Genomic DNA, 18,151 nt, shown 5'->3' with positions numbered 1-18,151 from the left:
TCATTTTATAAAAGAAGCCAAAGTTGTTAAATGGTTTTAGCACAAGCAAGCACTAGCGCATGTTTTGTTAAATATAGGGACTGTCGTATCAAAGCACATGTACTATACTGCTATATGTACTATATTTTATGCAAAAAGTTTACGAATCTGAGCAGACGTTCCGTGTCGGAGAACTGTTTGTTACAATAGACACAAATCAGCCAGTTCAACTAAAAGTATCGAGGTTCGATACTCTGCTCTCGTCCAAAGGGTGCCGATTAATTTCACGTGTTTAATCCACAAAGATGGTTTTTACCGTGATATTAATAAACATGGAAAAATAGCAAATCTTCACATTTGTCAAGCTGGAAATAGAAACGTTTGACACCTTTGCTTAACAAATGACTTAACAATGAATCAGTTTTTTGATTGATGACACATCACTTTTCACTTTCGTTACATTGCGAGATAGAGCATGGCCTTGTTGGAGGTCTGCGCTCACAGGGTGCCCTTCTAGTTAATTCATACTTAAGTAAACATCCATAGCTGGTTATGGTTACTATGTCGTTACTATTGCAGTGAGGCAGCCTGAGGTCCTGACCAGACGGAGCACGTTTTAGCAGCCTTGGGCGGCTCTTTGTAAATGTTTGCAGTGAGTGAAGTTTCGGAGCGCCTCGAGTGTGGAAAAAAAGCCCCTTCCGCCCAGCCGCATTAGCATTTAGTCTAATTGTGGTGACTTGTTGCTGGATACCTGGAGCTATGTGAAGTTACCAGCCGTAGTTACCACGATTGGCAAATCAGTGCGATAGCGCCACCTGCAAAGCTCGTGCTTCTTTTCTTTCAGAACAATCTGATTTGGATCAACGTCCCCCACAAGCTGTAACTGCTCGTGTATCCTGAGGACAGGTTTACCACTCTTTTCTTTTTTTAACACCCCCCCCCTTTTTCCCTTTTAAGTCTGCACCAGGTTCGTCACTATGGAAACAATCACTTACACGCGCCGCCAGAATATTAATTGAAATGAGCGCGCGTTAGCCTCGACGCGCCTTCTGTGCCGACCGGCGTCTGGCTTTTACAGTCGAAGAGCGAGGAAAGAGAACCGGCTCGCAGTGTAAAGAATTTAAGCCACATCACCAGCGACACAACGGGAGTGTGACTGGTCGACACGGGGAGAGTGTTAATGAGAGGACCGGGCACATCCAGTGCCTCCTGTTCTAGCGTGGACACACACACACACACACACACACACGCAGAAAAGTGCAGTTCAGCAAAGTTTCCCATAACAGCTGAGTGGAGTATAGGCTGGTCCGTGGAGGCAGGCGGTGTGATATAGAGCTGAGTGGTACGGAGCGCGCTGGCACCAGGATGTTGCCCGTCACACTGCGTTCTCTGTGTTTAAGTTGACGGCCCCACTAGACGCATGTACTGTATATTCATCGCAATGGAGAGACCGCAGCTTATGCTGGAACTGTAGCGGAGTTACGAGGCAATAACGGACGGTTTCTTGATACAGTGGCGTCGCCGCGTCTCCTCTGTTCGGTGACATTCATAAGTCTTCCGAGACAATGGGGGCTGTTGATTAAGAAAGCTGACATTTGCGGTTGCTGGTGTGACGCATTGCCTTTATCATCCTGCAACTTAACAATAAGGGAAGTAATTAGAGGATGCATGAGTGTAATTACTTTCCCGCAGTTATGTAAGACCGGTACAACTTGTCTATTTCTTCTCCAGGTGGCCCCCACTCCTTCAGCAGTACATCTTTTTATGTTTTCTTATTAAACATGCTCTTTTTTTAATTTGTCTTAGTTATCGACGGTATAAATAAGATAATCTAAATGCATGTTACACATGTCGTTAAATGAAGACCGTGCGTGTCTGCAGCCAAACAAACAAGCACACACTCTGTAGCACCAGCAAGACTCTACACACACACACACACACACACACACACACACACACACACACACACACACACACACACACACACACACACACACCGTCCGTGAACTTGGCCTCTCGGCTCCCTGAATCATTTGCTTATTACGGTATATATGATAAGGTACTGTTAGCTCGCGATGCATAATACATGACTTTTTTTGCGCATGAGAGAGAGGCCCGTGGAACTCGCAGCGCTCCCCTCCCGCTGTAATAAAGTTGTCATGTCCACCTAACGACTTGGTGTTGAGATAACCGCACCGCCAGCTTAGCTTTAACTTTGTCACTGTGCGACAGTCAGCACTTTTCACTCCTGTTTTATTTGAGTAAGCATTCCACTGCATATACTGACTGATCACAGCCTCTTTTCACAGACTCTTGACTTCCAGTCAGAAGTAGCGGCTCTCCATCCGCCCCCTGTCAGCCCACCTCTGTGTCCGAACATGTCGGGATGAGAGCGTTCACAGTATTTTCATTGTGTTTTGGGTTGTCCGCCCGTCCGGTCCATTCTTTTGAACTGATTTAGAATTTGGTGGTCAAAGGTCGCTGTGACCATAACTCAAGAATTCATATGCTAATTATGACAATTTTACACAAATGTCTAATCTGATAAAATTATGACGTGATGACATTTTGGATGTGAACTGGCTGGGAGAGGCATACAACTACCCGGCTGTAATTCTAGTTTGTAACCATGTTGACCCAACCATCAGCCAATCAGGTGCAGAGATCCGACTTTGAATTCTGACCCTTGTCCTCCTCCCCACCTCTTCATGCTAAACTTCCATACGCTCAACGTTGAGGTATATCGCCACAGGTGCCTGTGTCTCAAGCCAGAAAAGCAAAATCGCAAAGCAATGTTTGGTTTGTGTTGCGAAACGGCCTCGTTATCTCTTTACCTGACATTCATATTGGATATCAGATACAGCTAGCTGGCAAGCCAGGTCTCTTTTGAATAAGTGACTTTATTTTGTCCATTGCAGGCATCATAAACTGTGCCAGAGGGCTTTTAAGGTTCAATTTATTTAATACCAATAAATGTTAAAGTCATAACTTAAGTGCTTTCATTTACCAGAATCCCTACGATTGTGCTTCCTCATATTGTTAGAGGAATTGTAAAAGCCAAAGTACCTGATGCACACGCGTGTCGGTTTGCGTTCAGGATCAGCACCACTCTGGAGTGTCATGAAATCTGGTACAAACATTTATGGTCCTCAGAAGATCCCTTAACTCTCCATTTGGCACCATCATCAGTTCAACGTGTTTCATTAGTCTGATACTGGGTTTAGGACCAAATACCTGCGAAAACGACGACATCCCCGTCAGCTGTTCTTTGTGTTCGGTGCTAATTACATCCGCCACGGAGGAGAAGCTTTCAGGTTTGGTTTGATTACGTAAAAAAAAACGATTTTCTTGAAACTTGGTGGAAAAGATCAGCATGGGCCGAGGAAGAACCCATTACATTCTGGAGGGGATCCCAAATCACGGGGCGGAAACACACATTCTTTTGTGTCGTTAACGTTGGGAGATGAGGCACAGCCTTGGCGGAGGTCTGCTCTCTATGAGAGCCCAGTCTAGTGTGTCCGTATGCTAAAATACGCGAAGATGGTGAACACTTGTTCCCATCTTATTCTTATTGAGCATGTTAGCATGCTGATATTAGCATTTAGCTCAAAGCAGTGTTGTGCCCAAGTACAGCCTCATAGAGCTGCTAGCGTGACTGTAGACTCATATTCTCTATCACAATAGAATCTCTCCTATATCACGATGTAGCACATTGGATGGATAATTCATTGAGAAGTGGATGAAATGACCTGATAGGTCCAACTCGAAAAAAAAAAAGGAAATACCGGACAAATCAAGATACGTCAATTCAGATATCATATTAACGCAAATATCCAAATCCAAAAAGTTGCCATTTAGCGGTTGCCTTAATCGGTACCAAAGTAAACTTTTACCACTGATATCAACAATATGACGCAAATGCCCGATGAACCAACAGCTCTCTGATAAAGTCTGAACAAACACCAACTATTCTAAACTTCATAAAACACAAAGCCATGCCACTGACTGTCCTCACCCCCTCCCAAACTTTTGAGGAAGGTCTCCAGCTCTCTTTGCTAGTCCTGCACGGCACCTGTTCAGCGTGGCTGTGGTGCGTTTAGGGGCTTTTTTTTTCCTCTCTGAATAATAACATCTGGGGAGGGCTCTGTGTAGCCGGCAGGCAGGGAAAACAAGGCAGCGGAGGGAAATTGGCTGCTTGAGGGACCGTGAGTTGTTGACTCTCCTTTTCCCCGCCCGCCTCACTTTGTCATGGCTGTGTACAGAGCGAGGGGGACTATATATATTTGGCAGCCGTGATTCATACCCAACAGATTGCGCGGGTACAGAACACAGCACGTCTTCAGAGTCAAATACAGCAGCATTTGCATCTAGCGCTTGTCGAAAAATCATTGAGATTCAGTGCGTTTCTTGGCAGCCGTTGGATTTATTGAGTGTACAAACTCCCAAAGGTTTACACAGCTTGTGTGTCTTTTCAATGGAGACGTGTTTCACTGTGTCTTTAATATTCAATCACTGAGGACATCCATTAATGGCGGCCATGAAAGAGGAGTTTTGTTCTTCCCCAAGCTATTCATAGCGATGTCCTTTCAAGGAATCTTAAGTGAACAAGGGCCTCATTATATTCGTTGATTAAGGCGTTCGTTCATTGCTATTTTTGTTGAATGTGAATTTAAGGACAGAGGGAGGAATCTTAGGAAGAGGGCCGCGTGTTAATATAATAGATGTGTGCCTTTTGAAGGGCTTTTTAATAACCAATTTCAATATTTTCATCCGTCCTCAAGAAGCTATATTTCCGAATGATGTCACTCAGCGGGAGGTTTATCACAGTTTTCATGTCGCAGATCACCGCGTAGACGTATTAAACCACGGAGCCGCAGAGAGGTGCAAGTCGACCCTACAGCAGGACTTTGTAGGGAACGTCCAACCAGGACAAAATCACTGCTACCTGCTACGCTCCTTTGGGTTGTGGCGGGCCTGGATCTGATTTCTTTTCTAGTTAAGTTTCTCAGACAGGCATTACTTCTCGTGACTGTTTGCATCCCGGCTCGGTGAGAGGCGGCCTTTGTTTTTTTTTTTCCTGACGCACAGCCGCTGCTTTCAGCATCCGAGCGAGTCACGCAGCTTCTTCTCACAGCTGACCCGGTGCAGCTGTAATTCAGCCCATTAACGAGCCGAGTAAAATGTCCTTTATGGGAAACGACAACGGTACAGCGGCGCACACCGTGGCAACTGTTGTTTTACTCGGTTGAGCAACAAATTAGATAACCGGCGACCTCGGCTCCCCTCTGGGGTTTTTTTCTCCACTGTGCTGTTCGGCAAAGATAACTGCGTTTACTTTATCTAGATTGGCATTGGCCACGGGCCCATTCCTTCACGCCTTTCCTGTGCATCCTCCGCATCTCCATTCTGCCATACTGAGCATGTTACATCATGCTGTCTCAATGCATGACGTGCAATGTGTTACCGTTATGGTACAAAAGCAAAGGCTGAGGATCAGGACAGCAAGGAAAAAAGAAAAGCAAAGATGAAATACTATGTTTGTATATTGGCAAAATTCCAATGCATCACGGATCGCCTGGAACAAACAGGCTGTGATTTGTGGACTTGAGAGGTAGCTTCCTTCTATAGAGGCAGAGACAACAGATGCTCCTGGTTTCCTGCGGAGCGGGATGAAACCAGAGCCTCTGTTACTGAAGATGACCCGGTGCTGGGCTCCTCCGTGTGTCTGGAGAGTAAATAAAATGCCCATTTCTTGCGCCACCGTCCATACCGGAGGTTTAATTTTAGAGCGATCACTGGCTCGCCATGTGCAAACAGCCCTGCAGCTGCTAATGCATATCCGATAGTCTTTCTTTCTCTCTCTCTGTCTGCCTCGTCACTCCATCCTTCTCCTCTCGGTCTGTATTATTTGGGAGTCTCGAGCCTGATCTTCTGTTAACCCCGACGTGCTCAGCCTGCACCAGTGTAGAGCCGAGCAAAAGACACTGCACAAGTCTTCGTCGTCTTTGCAATTTTTGTGCTGCAAATAAAGTGGATCAACACCTCCGCTGTTTACAAACCGAGTCGGGTTACTGCGCGGCCCGACACACTGCAGCGACCCGCAATCAAACCGACACGCAGCGGATTATATTTCATAACAGGGAAGCATGGAATCACAGTTGTGACGCGCCCGCCTCTAAATAGCAACTAAAACACAATCATCCACACAATCCACAGCTCCAGTTTCTGTTGTCCCACTAAAAGTAATCATGCTGCCAAGGTTTTCATTTGGATACTGAATAATTGATTTGGCACACGCCCACAGTTTGTGCAGCCGTTGTGTTTTCTTTCTCGTCATAAATATCCTTACCCGAGGTTTTCATAGTGCTACAGGTTATTACACGCACTAACCCAGCTGGGGAGTGTTGACAAAATCAAATATCATAGCAATTCCAAGAGAGTGCCTCAATATTGAATGAAGGGCAAATAATCCGGAAGTGACTATTTGGTCATATTCAAAGATATAAAACGCACCAAAAGACCGTTGAGAAAGGAGTCTGAGCACAGTGACTCCATAACACACACTATAACATAACCCTAAGCATAATTAGCTATTAATCAATTTCATATAGTTTTTGTTATAGTTCAATAATTGCTATTAAGTAGCAACATAATCATAGTGTGAAGTCATTGAAACTAATTCCAAAGATGATTGTTTTATATGCTTCAAAGACATCTTCACCTCTGCTCTCAACTACCAGATATTTAGACAGAAGATACTTTCTAACCAAGTTGATGTTAAAATGATTTTACTATGATTATGATATACTACATGATCATAGCTATACATGGTGTGTACACTCAAATCCACTCAGGTGTTACACATGTCGATACTGTCTGAGTAATAAGTGACTCGGTCCAACGCGGTTCCTGGTTTGGGTTACTCGTGAAGGCCTCCCGCCGTTCTTTAGTACTAAGGAGTCACAAGCCTAACAGCCCACTGCTCAAGTATTTCTCTAAAACGCAACCTTTGGGGCGGATCACACGCTTCGTTTATGTCGCCATCAAATCCATTGTCGTCGCTGGAGATGAACGGAATGAGGGAAAGTGACACTAATGCGATGCGCAAGCTAAGCTCTCCCAAGCGCCTATTTTTTCAGGGCACGACTGCTGCGCCCCGAGATAAAATACTTCACCTTCTGGAACACTTCAGTCATGTGACTGGTGATTGGAGAAACAACCAATCACAGCTGGCAGCTTCCGTTAATATTTGTGTACGGTAAACACATGTTAATCGTTTTACTGCAGGGCTACCCAGAGCTTTATACGATCAGCTCACCGACTATTCTACGTGCTTCACTCCTTACGTCCAACAACGTCCGGTTGAAAGGTCAGCCAAGCTGACGCAGATTGACGGCGCTGGAAATTCATTCATCTTTGTTTCGTTCAGGGAGGCTAACAACTAAGTTACCGCAACTTCAGCACCAGCGTCATGGCAGCGGTAGCACCTCGGATAAAAGGACGTAAGCGGCACGACTGCTGTTTTCCACACCTTTTTACGTGAACGGCCCCTTAAAAACCAAGAAGAACTTGTGTTAAAACTAATCCGTAATAATGATACAATCCAAATCGTTGTACTCTCGTTTGACAACGTCAACAGTACATCCATATATTTGCTAAGCGTACATTTCACCAACAGTATCGTCTTCACCCGGCTGATATTTACACCTGAGGCAGCTCTGATGTCCCCTCCCCTCCCGCTTTCTGCCAGGCAGTCCCAAGCCCCATAAATAGCAGCGCTGGTGTATGACTCATCTTTGAGCTATCGGAGATGCCCGACGAGAACGCCACTGAAAAAGGGACTCGGTAGTCATGCGCCACAGGCGACCAAAAAAAAAAAAAGACGTTTACGGGAGGCATTTGAGGGTTACCGGAACAACGCATGTCCAACAGGAATCCTTTCACCCAAGCTCGGTGGCCCCCTCCAATCGGCACCTTCACACCCTACACCTCTGTTCTACAAGGCCTCATACATTTTTCCTCAAGCCCATTTGCTCATGCTCCTTGTTCTCAGCCCTAAAGACCAAAGTCGGGCCCCTTTCAAGATCCTCTCCATTCCCAAGAGTCCCCTTCCAGTTTCTTTCATCTCCCCTCCAATCTTTTGCTTCTGTCTTTCATCTGCTTGCTCCAGTGTTCCATCCACCCTCTCGCCTTCATCTCCATGGTTTCTCCCAACCTCGCCCAGCCCCCAAAACTTCTTCATGTGCATTCTTCAATCATCTTCTGTCACCCTTTTTAATTCATCCCGTCCCCCCCAAAGCCATCCATCTCTACCATTTTATATTTATTTTACTGTCTAACTAAAACCTCTTGTTGTCATTCTTCTGCCTCGATTCTCTGAAACCACCCACCCAGGATCTTTACTTCTGCCCCTTCCTGTACCTTCTTACCCTTCCTTTCGAAGGAAATTCTAATTATTCCAAATGTTCCTAATGCCTCAACAGCTGGAGCTACAACTAAAACTGTAACCCTCTACCCTCTACCTCAGCAGCCACTTCCCCATGCTACATCCCCCACATTACCAACACGCAGCACTGAACCCTCCCTTCTTCCTCCAATTCCCCCTCTGGTTCAGCCCCCAATTTCAGCTTTAGCACCCCCCGCCTCCCGACCGATTCCATCCTCCTCTTCTCCTCTCGGGCTCGCATCCTGAGCGGCGGTGCCCCGATGGAGGTCAGCCCGGTCTCCCTCTGCCGTGAAAGACAACAGGGGGAGGAAGGCGAGGTGAACCGCTCTCGACGGCCGTGACTGCGCCGTGCGGTGGGTGAGGAAGAAGAAGAAGAAGGGAGAGAGAGAGAGAGAGAGAGGACAGTGAGATAGAGGGAGAGGGAGGGCAGGAGGGTAGAAGCAGAGCGAGCGCGAGAGAGAGAGAGAGGGAGAGGGAGAGAGAAAGAGAAAGTGGTCCGGCGCTCACAGCTCACATCGCTGGCTGGCTGGCTGGCTCGCTCACTGTTGACGAATGAGCTGTCTACCCACGGGGCTGGGAAACGGCAGCTTGTGACAAGCTGGGGAGAGGGGAACATGAATGTAATGCGTACCTTGCCTCGCTTGCTTTCAGATACCGGCCAGAAGAAGACTCCGGAGAAGAAGGATGGAAGGCGCATGTCGTTCCAGCGACCCAAAGGGACCATTCAGTATTCTGTGAGTAGCGTGTGAGCAAACTCTGCTCTCTCTCTGTGTTTATGTCGTTATGTGTTTTTGACGCTTTCCTGCTCCCGTGCTGCTGCTGCTGCTGCTTCTTCTGTGTGTGTGTGTGTGTGTGTGTGTGTGTGTGTGTGTGTGTCTGCTGCTGCTGCTGGTTTCTGTTGCTCCAGTAATATTCTGGCTGTATCTGTTGTGTTTGTGTGTTATGAAGGCACCGTGTCCGACCATGCTTGGTAGCTCATTAGCGAGGAGGGGAAGCATTATGTGGATTTTGCCAGTGTAACACGTGTACCTCATTCTCACACTGTTTACATAAAGGCGGTGTGTGTGTGTGTGTGTGTGTGTGTGTGTGTGTGTGTGTGTGTGTGTGTGTGTGCGTTTGTGTGCACAGACGTGCAGGGTAGCTGGTGACGAGCTTATGGAAACAATGTATCCTCTGTTAGAGAGTCCTTGTGCAGCAGCACAACGCTCAGCTCCATTTTGCATGTTGATGTATAGAAAGGAGAGAGGAATTCTAGCAGCTCCGTGCGTTTTCCTCCAGCTGGATCAGACCAGGACAGACAGGCGGGAGTGCTGGCAGGATGTGTGTTTGTTTTTCCTCCCCGTTCTCTGTGCCACGTACCGGCGAGCATTCCACCACAGAGTTCGCTGTGCGAATGACCTTCCAACTGCGTTGTCATTTCTATTGATTTAGCTGTTGTGTAGGAGAAGGGGAGGATGGGGGGGGGGGGCGAGCGAGAGAGAGAGAGAGAGAGAGAGAGGGCTCTGGTTCCCTGGCGTGAGCTGAAAATGGAGCCCGTCTCTGCTTTGCCTGGTTGTGTTCTTGAAATGACCCTCAAATCCAGCTGCAGTCAGACTGCTTTTCCTCGCCTCGCTCTCCGTGGCAACAGTGAGGAGTGTGATCGCCGTGGCTCAGCTCCCGCTGTCTGCCTGTCTGCTGGGGGAAAGAAAGAGAGGAAGGGAGCAAGGAGAGAGAGAGAGAGAGAGGAAAGGAAGGGAGGGACTCTCTTCTCCCAAAACTCTGGCTCCAGTAGCCACTGTAGTGTTTTGCGGCGATTTCGCCGTCTCCAACACCTCAATAACAGAGAGACCACCTCCGCATCCACCGCCCCTCCCCGACCTGTCAGTCATCCAAGACTCGCTGACTGACAAGGCCCTTGTTTATCTCGCTGGGGCTTGAACAACCTAAAGCGCTACAACAGGATATTTGTCAGAGCCAAAGCACTGTGTCATGGCCCTCGTATGACCTGAGAAGTGCAACAACAAGTCAGCGAGTTGATCAGAAATTCTGGTGGGTTAGGAAAACGGGGAGAAATTTAGTGTTTACTTTGCGGGGGGGGGGGGAAGATTCATATCTGAATCACACGGCATGCCATCCTTGTTCATGTCACACACACGCACACTAGTTTGCTGCTCGTGTGATGGATGGATCGAGCACTGCCAATGATTGTGTCCTGTAGCCCGACACGCTGCAGCGGCACGTAGCGAGGAGGCTCGGGGCCGCCGACGGCGTTTAAGGCGATACGACCAAGCTGCAGAGAGACACATGGGTGCCGCTGTCCCAGTGATTGAGAAGTGGCTTTATCTTAAACTCATCTCCCCCGTGGCCGGCGACGTTTCCTTATTTCGCTCGCCGGCAGATAAGTTTTTAATCTATCGCCCGGCGCTCACCGGAAAAAGGAGGGTTTCCTTTTTTACGCCGCCTTATCAATACAATCTCCCTCCTCCTCACCCCTCTACCTCACACACAGGCTTCTTTCAATGTCCCTTTTTTATTTTTTTCGTATTGAGAAATAACCTGAGCAGCTGCAACCCATCTGCCTAGACACTGATAACGCCAGTCCATTCAGCCAAGTCCAGCCATTGGCTGACCTGCATCCAATTAAAAAAGTGTTTGAAGTCCGTGGGAACAACAGAGATGGATGAGGAGACAGGAAGACGCGGAACAGAGAGAGGCACAGAGGTGAGCCGTCCTCTCAGCCGGTGAAAGTCAAACAAAATGAAGAACGGAGAGAGTGTATATTTATCTCCAGGCACACCAGCTTTATCACACCACAGACGTAGATGCTCTAGTTGGGAGGCTATTTTGGATTTTGCCTGAAATGCGGGGCTCCACAGGGTGTCTTGACTTGCAAATAGCTAGTTAGGTTTAAAGGACAGATTCCGGTTCATTAGTGTTAGTTTCTTAGCTTTAGATGCACACCTATTCTAGTGAGCTGCTGGCTCGCAGGCGGACCTCAAAAAAGAGAATGGGAGAGCCTCACTCTCCAGTTTCAGTTTCCTAGCTTTGGCCATCATTTCTATCGGTTATGAAAACATTGCACTCTCCAAGGTAAGTGTCATTGATCTTTGGACACGGTGGAATCGCTAAAAGGAAAGTAAGAAACGAGAGCAGTCAAATGATCAGACAGGTTGTAAACAGTTCAGGCGCATTATATTGCGGCGAAACCAAAATCACACCCAAATAATTATCTGAGTCAGAAGTTCCACGGGGAAAGCGTGCACACAAATATGGTTGAACCAGGAATTCGGTCTCTTAACTGTAATAGATGTTTACAGCAGACCATTTTTGGCTGTTCACACATTACTAAAAAAGCAAGTTTGCAAAAATTAGTAGCGATTTTAAAAGAAATCGGCAAGGTTGATAACCCGAGGGGTTTAAGACCTGTCGGCCCAGGGATTCTGAGGCTCTGACCATGTAAAGACAACATGCCCCCAAATGATAGTCGTTTTTCTAACCAGCAGCAATAATGGCCGAGAACTACAAAGATAACCTCTATGTTGTGATAAACTGGAGTTGTTCTTTATTGTTGAGTCATGTTTATTTTTTGGCCTGACCCTCCCTGCCCACATGCTGTTTCAGTCTATAGCAGTGCTCTCAGCAGAGCTGGCACAGCGGGCCTCTCATTACATTTTGTATAATGACACGAGAGAGCAGTTTTTAGGGGGAGCGGCTGTCTGGATTCCAGATTGTAGGCTGCGGTGGAGAGGAGGAGGTTGTCATATTCACCGTGTTGTCATTCTGGCCAGCAACACGATGGGTCAGACAGCCTCATGAGCTGTGTGTGCCCACGTGGGTTGGAGATAAACAGTTGTCATGGCTCTGTCATTTGCCTCGAAATGCGTATTCACTATCAGATGGGGGACATTTGCACATTTGTACATGGACATTCATGGTGCCCAGAGGATGAACCCTCAGGATCCTCTCACTTTTCCTGTAGCACCACCGGCTGGTCAAAGTTGACACTTATCCTGTGAAATAGCTCAGCAGGCATTCATGGTTCCCAGAGGATGAATCCTGAAGACTCTGGTGATCCCTCCGCATTCGTGAGGATGAATTGTAATAACGCCTCATGTCGCGCCACAATCAGGTCAAAATCTCTAATTTGTCCGATACTTTGCCATCTGGCCAAAATACTTGCAAAACCATTGTAATTCCCATCAGCCTCAGCTTTATGTTGTCCAATGGCTAATTAGCGAATGTTGGTAAACAGCATGTTAGCATGCTTAGAATTAGCATCTGGGCTCTCAGCATCACTATGCTGCTAAAAGAAACTACTGTTTATGGTGTACAGTATGATCCAGATGTTTCACCAGATGTGAAGAGGGTCTCTGTGTCACCAGTCTGCAGGTGGAATGGATTTCAGCTGGGCTCAGAGGAAGAGCTGTGGGCATTAGATGAGTCAAGCGTGTGTGTGTGTGTGTGTGTGTGTGTGTGTGTGTGTGTGTGTGTGTGTGTGTGTGTGTGTGTGTGTGTGTGTGTGTGTGTGTGTGTGTGTGTGTGTGTGTGTGTGTCTTTCCGTGCGCGCACACATCAGCGCACTCTTAACTCCGCACCCTCCCGACAATCAGTCACTCTGATTGCATTATTCACCGCTGGGTGGGAGAGGAGATCCCACAGTTTGAGCTCCTTCACAGCTCACTGTCTGAGAGCAGGAGAACAAGTCAAAGGATGATGGAGGAGTGATGTGATCGGAGGGGTGCGTGGACAGCGCCGTTAAAAGGGACGGAGGGGAATGCATGTGGAGAAGACGGAGACGGCTGGACGGGTAGAAGAGAGAGACTAATGCAAGGCCCAGATGTCGGCATCTCACTCTGTTTTGAACAATATTTGAACAATCGCTCGCACTCCACCTTCATGTTGGAGCTTGTGATTCTTGGGAAAAGCTGCAGAGACAGAACATCGTTTCAGTTATCTTTTCCTTTTTTGAGAATGCATTGCTGGCCGTAGGCGATAAACATCTTGTTTCATTTCTACAAGCGGTGTGACTTCTCCAGTCAGGGTTTGAGCCGGAGCGTACCTGTGGGACAATCGTTTAAGACACAGAATGTCCCATTGCTACGACCTCCCTGCGCCCAGTTGTCCCCATAAAAACCAAGGGCGGGATCGGCTTTTATAAGCTACACAAAGATTTATTTTGTTAGTTAGTCAAGCTACAAAATGACTTGGCTGTTAACTCCACTTTTGAATGTATTGATTAGATGCTCACATTGGAGTTCGATCAGCCGGACAACATGTCGAGGTGGCCTGGCTGTGAAGAGGCAAACCGGGGCTGGGGCACAAGCTGGACCCGCTGTCTGAGTCCTGTTAAGTTTCTGATCATGAAAACCCAACATCTCCTGATATTTTGTCTTCAAAATGAAAGCTGTTGAATGACAAAATCACGAGGAACTTTTATTGTGAAGAATTTATTGTAAAATGTTTTAGTGTCTTATCTTCAGTAAAACAAAGACGAGCAGCAAGAATAAGCGGAACTTTTATTGTGATGAATTATTGGGAAATGTTTTACAACCAGTGTTTGGTCCACGACAAATATCCGATCAGTCCGAGTGTGCGGACACAGCTGAGTTCCAATCTTTTAACAAAAGTTTAAAAAACAAAGTGTAACCCCGCCATGAGTCAAAGTGACTCTTATTTTGCTTCCCTCTTTCGTTTGGTATTTGTGTTGGTAAATCAGTGGAAAGGCCATCAATGGGGATCCGTTGATGGATCTGTCCGTGCCTGGCACACAGACAGATCCATCAGAGCTTGAGAGTGAGACAGCAAACCAGGGGACAGAATGGTGAGACTACACCCCCCCCCCCCCCCCCCCCCGAAATTAGGTCTGCAAACCATCAGAAAGGGTGTATTTGGACACAATGCACATGCCATTAGCGTAGTAATGACAAAGTCGCCATGGCAACTGTCATGCCATAGCTGGGCTTCATCCTTCATTATAAAATGCGGAGCGATGGCTGCTTTGATACGGCATTAAGGGGTGATTAAACACTGCTCTTTTGAGGTTCAGCTCCAGTTTACTTCATTGTCAGTGAGAATCGGAGGAGGTCCCACACCTGTGAATGGCTACCTTTTTTTTTAAAACACATTTCTTCTTACCAAGAACAGAAATGAGAGTGCATCTTGTTTCCGTGGATGGCCTTTCGCAGTAGCACTCATGGATTTGCTCTCACGTTCCACACTTAACGTTCCCACCAAGATGCCAGCAGGGCTCTTTTAATGGAGCTATTAGTCTTTGGCCGTCCAGCCGACTGCCCTTGTAGGATCTGTGCGTCCTCTCCTGTTCAACAAGGTGACCATTAGCTACACGTCAGTCGCTCTCAGGATGGCTGGGACGGTCGGTCTTCCTCTACCCTTCTGCTAAGAAGGACAGATGTCGCTCCTAACAGGAAGAAGCTTAATTATTCATCCCCAGATGGAGATGAATGATGGGTATTATTGATCCGGAGGATAAGACGATAGGGTGCACCTGTCATTAGTGGCTATGATCCTGATTGTGATTAGTCTCCCCTTCCCTCCCTCCCTCTCGTTCTCTTGTCCATGTGTCAATAACAGCGGGTCACATTTACATGTCCCCTGTCCTCTGCTGCTTAATTGAGTTGGAGATATCTCCCCTTGCGGTGCGATCGAAGGCTGCGTCTCCTCTCGGTTTCGGTGGAGTCACACGTGCCGTTGTAGTGGTCCTGTGACGCACGACGACACTCGTGTTGTTAACAATGATTTCATATGTAGATTAAGTGCTTAATTAAGCTTAAAGGGCAAACTTGAATCACACCATTATTAATGTGCACCACATTTAGTGGCTCTGCCAAATGTTTACTTCATCGGCAGATATTGTTTGACCCATATTGATTGGCTGAGCTCCTGCTACGAGAGCTACCAGAGCAGCTATTTGATAGGAGAGCCAGCAGCCGCCATTGGTCAGGCTACAGGCGTTAAGAGATCTAGTTTGAGAGCAAAAAGCGGCGCTTTCGTCAATAGAAGCCACATAGGTGTCCTCGTGTTGCAGAATGCTGAAGAAAAGCCCAATAAAAAAAGGGTGTTTTAGCAGCTGTGAATGTCCTGCTGATCTGAGTGTCCTATAGGGTCGGCTTTGTGCTGAGCAACAGCGGAGCCATAAAGCTAAAAATAAATAGTTCATGGATGAGACGGTAGCAAATAGCACCCAGGGAGAATCGATGCCCTGTGCTGAAGCCGCCTGCATGAAAGGCTCTGACACCGTAGGAGCGCTGCTGATGATTAACTCCTTATGTTCCTAACATAACAAAAAAAAAACCTCCTTCTGCTCCTTAACACGAGACTTCGATTTTAATACATATTCCAATCATAAAATGCCAGCCATGTACCAAGGACATCACACAAATGCTGAGCAGCAGATTGTAAATACCTTTGGGATGGGATTACTGATTTTATGACGCACGACAGTAATAGTTTTTACTGCTGTACTGTGAAGCTATTATTCTGCTCTTTAAGGCCGCGTTGTGAACCCACGCGTCGTCGCAGAGTCTCTCTGGATCTGATCCCTGTGACTTCGAGGACAGGATGTTTATCAAGCCGACGTGCCGCTGTTGTCTGAGCGAACGGTACGTCTCCCTTTACGGAGCTGATGAGATGACAGGTTATGAAGGAGCAGCTGTTAACGACGCAGTTATGAGGAGACGCTTGACATGGGACACGCACCTGTCACCACATCCCACTTACGTCTCTATTGGGGGATTTATTTCCGACGCTATGGTGAAAGGCACCAAGGTATTTTCTAGTAACTAGAAAATACCTTGGTGCCTTTCACCTTTCACCATAAAACTAGAACCTAGTTTATTTATTGCACCACGCTGCCTGACTGCATATACATTGAACAGCTAAAATGTATAACTTTTACTATGTTTTATCAATACTATTCTACTGCTATTATTTAAAATGTATACGAATAAAGCCCATCACAACATAATCATTTAGCCGATTAAATTGGCCCAGAGTTCCATTACCATTATTCCATTATCACCTTAGATTCATTAGGGATAGTTTGAGTGACAGTCGGGTGTTTGGGGAATAACCGAACATCATTTTGATAAATACAGTTGTTCTTTTAAGTGTTAGCTGCATAGCTTAATCTGAAAGACGTAAAGCGAAGCAGTTTCTGGGTGAGTGTATTTAAACACGATGATTGGTGATGCTTGCACCAAGTTGATCTTTGTGTGTCGACATGCAAGCTAGTATCCCGGTTTGGACTCTTGGGTTATTTACATGCAACATAGAGAAACCTTTGCGTGCTTGATACCACCAGTATCCAGGTTAATCATCACGTTAAATCCTCAACATCATGCTTATATCAACTGAGTTGCGTCAGCAGCAGAGGATGAGCCCAGTTCGGTTTGCTGTGTTTGGCTTCTTCTCAATCTGATCGACGGTAACAGAAGATGACGACTGCTCCCTAAAAGTTGGTAGCTAACTACCAACGCATGCTAACCCACATGCCCGTCGATGAGTGTAACACCAGGTCTGTAAACCTTTGTTTCTCGGTCCTTCCTAAATACTGGGTACTAGTATCTGTGGTTTGTCTCATCGAAAATGCATCCGAATGGTATTCACATTTCTACAGCGGACAGCCGTGAGCTTTGTCCGTGTCTTCACGGCCTTCTGTTGCTGTGCAACCTCCGTTTAACTCGATCTCGACTTTGATCGAATTATTGAATTAAATCTGGCCTGATGAACAAGCAGTGAAGATATAGAGATATCGAATAACATTTTGAAATATGAAGGACGTCTTTCTAATTTGATTTGTTCCTAGAAACTGATCAAATTAACATTTAATCTAGCAGGACAATTTAATCATCTCAACAAACTGCTGTTATTGTGTATCTCCACTTTTGACCCTTCAAGGAGATCCGTCTGTGAACAGGGCAAAAATAGACATCAGGATTAACAGGCGGTCTGTGTGAGAATCAGTATGTCATTTTTCACTTCTCCCACTGATAAATATAAGTTATTTTTGTTATTTTAATCAACGTAGTCTCTGGCGGTGTTTGAGGGGTAAAGGAAGGTCCTCGCTTCATTTGAATCCAGGTGCAACTAAGACTGGGCGACATGGAATAAAGTGTCCTACAACGATATAGTTCATTTAATATACTCACTATATACAATATAGCATGTTTTCTGCTAATTATATAAATAAATAGACTTTATGAAATACTCCTGTGTGAAATAAATACTTGAAAAATTAAAATGACTGAGCCTTTTCTCATTTAATTACGATTTTTTTAAATTATTTCCAGCTTTACACTGACTATTTTTACACAGTCACACAATTACAGAGTAATCCGAAAAAAGGCCTTTACACGCAAGGGACTTGACGAATAAACAACACGTAAATGTGGAATACTCGCCTGCTAATATTTTGCATTAAAACTATTCTGCATCAACACTTTGTTAAAGTTGCGACACTTTTCCAATAGGAGGTTTGAATAGATTGGCGCAGGAAGAGGACTAACTAGCGGGATCCTATTAACCCAGAGTCTAAGCCACCGTAAGCTACTTAACAAGTGTCCTTTTAGCAAAATGCTCTGAGTGAAGTTACCCGTTGTATTTATCTTGGGCTTTTATTTTGAAATGTAAGAACTGAGTCTGGTCTTTTGTCAAGGTTGAAAAGAGCAATAAAGTTTGCCGTCTTGGTTCGGATTACGGAGCCTGGTTGTTTGATGCCTTCATTCGTTG

At 46.2% G+C, this 18,151-nt stretch overlaps 1 protein-coding gene across 3 annotated transcripts in view; it reads left to right on the top strand.

The window, feature by feature from the left end:
• LOC137890489 (oxidation resistance protein 1-like) overlaps nucleotides 1-18,151 on the top strand; it is a 152,310-nt gene that overhangs the window by 97,914 nt on the left and 36,245 nt on the right. For all 3 annotated transcript variants that reach the window (XM_068734585.1, XM_068734583.1, XM_068734584.1), the window contains one exon: nucleotides 9,077-9,159. In XM_068734585.1, the coding sequence (XP_068590686.1) occupies nucleotides 9,077-9,159 (83 nt within the window). The remainder of the gene's footprint in view (nucleotides 1-9,076; nucleotides 9,160-18,151) is intronic.

The sequence above is a fragment of the Cebidichthys violaceus genome, unplaced genomic scaffold (assembly GCF_023349555.1).
Source record: "Cebidichthys violaceus isolate CVI_PGR_0920_01 unplaced genomic scaffold, fCebVio1.0.p SCAF_65, whole genome shotgun sequence".
NCBI classification, from domain to species: domain Eukaryota; kingdom Metazoa; phylum Chordata; class Actinopteri; order Perciformes; family Stichaeidae; genus Cebidichthys; species Cebidichthys violaceus.
This window is presented reverse-complemented; position numbering and strand designations above follow the sequence as displayed.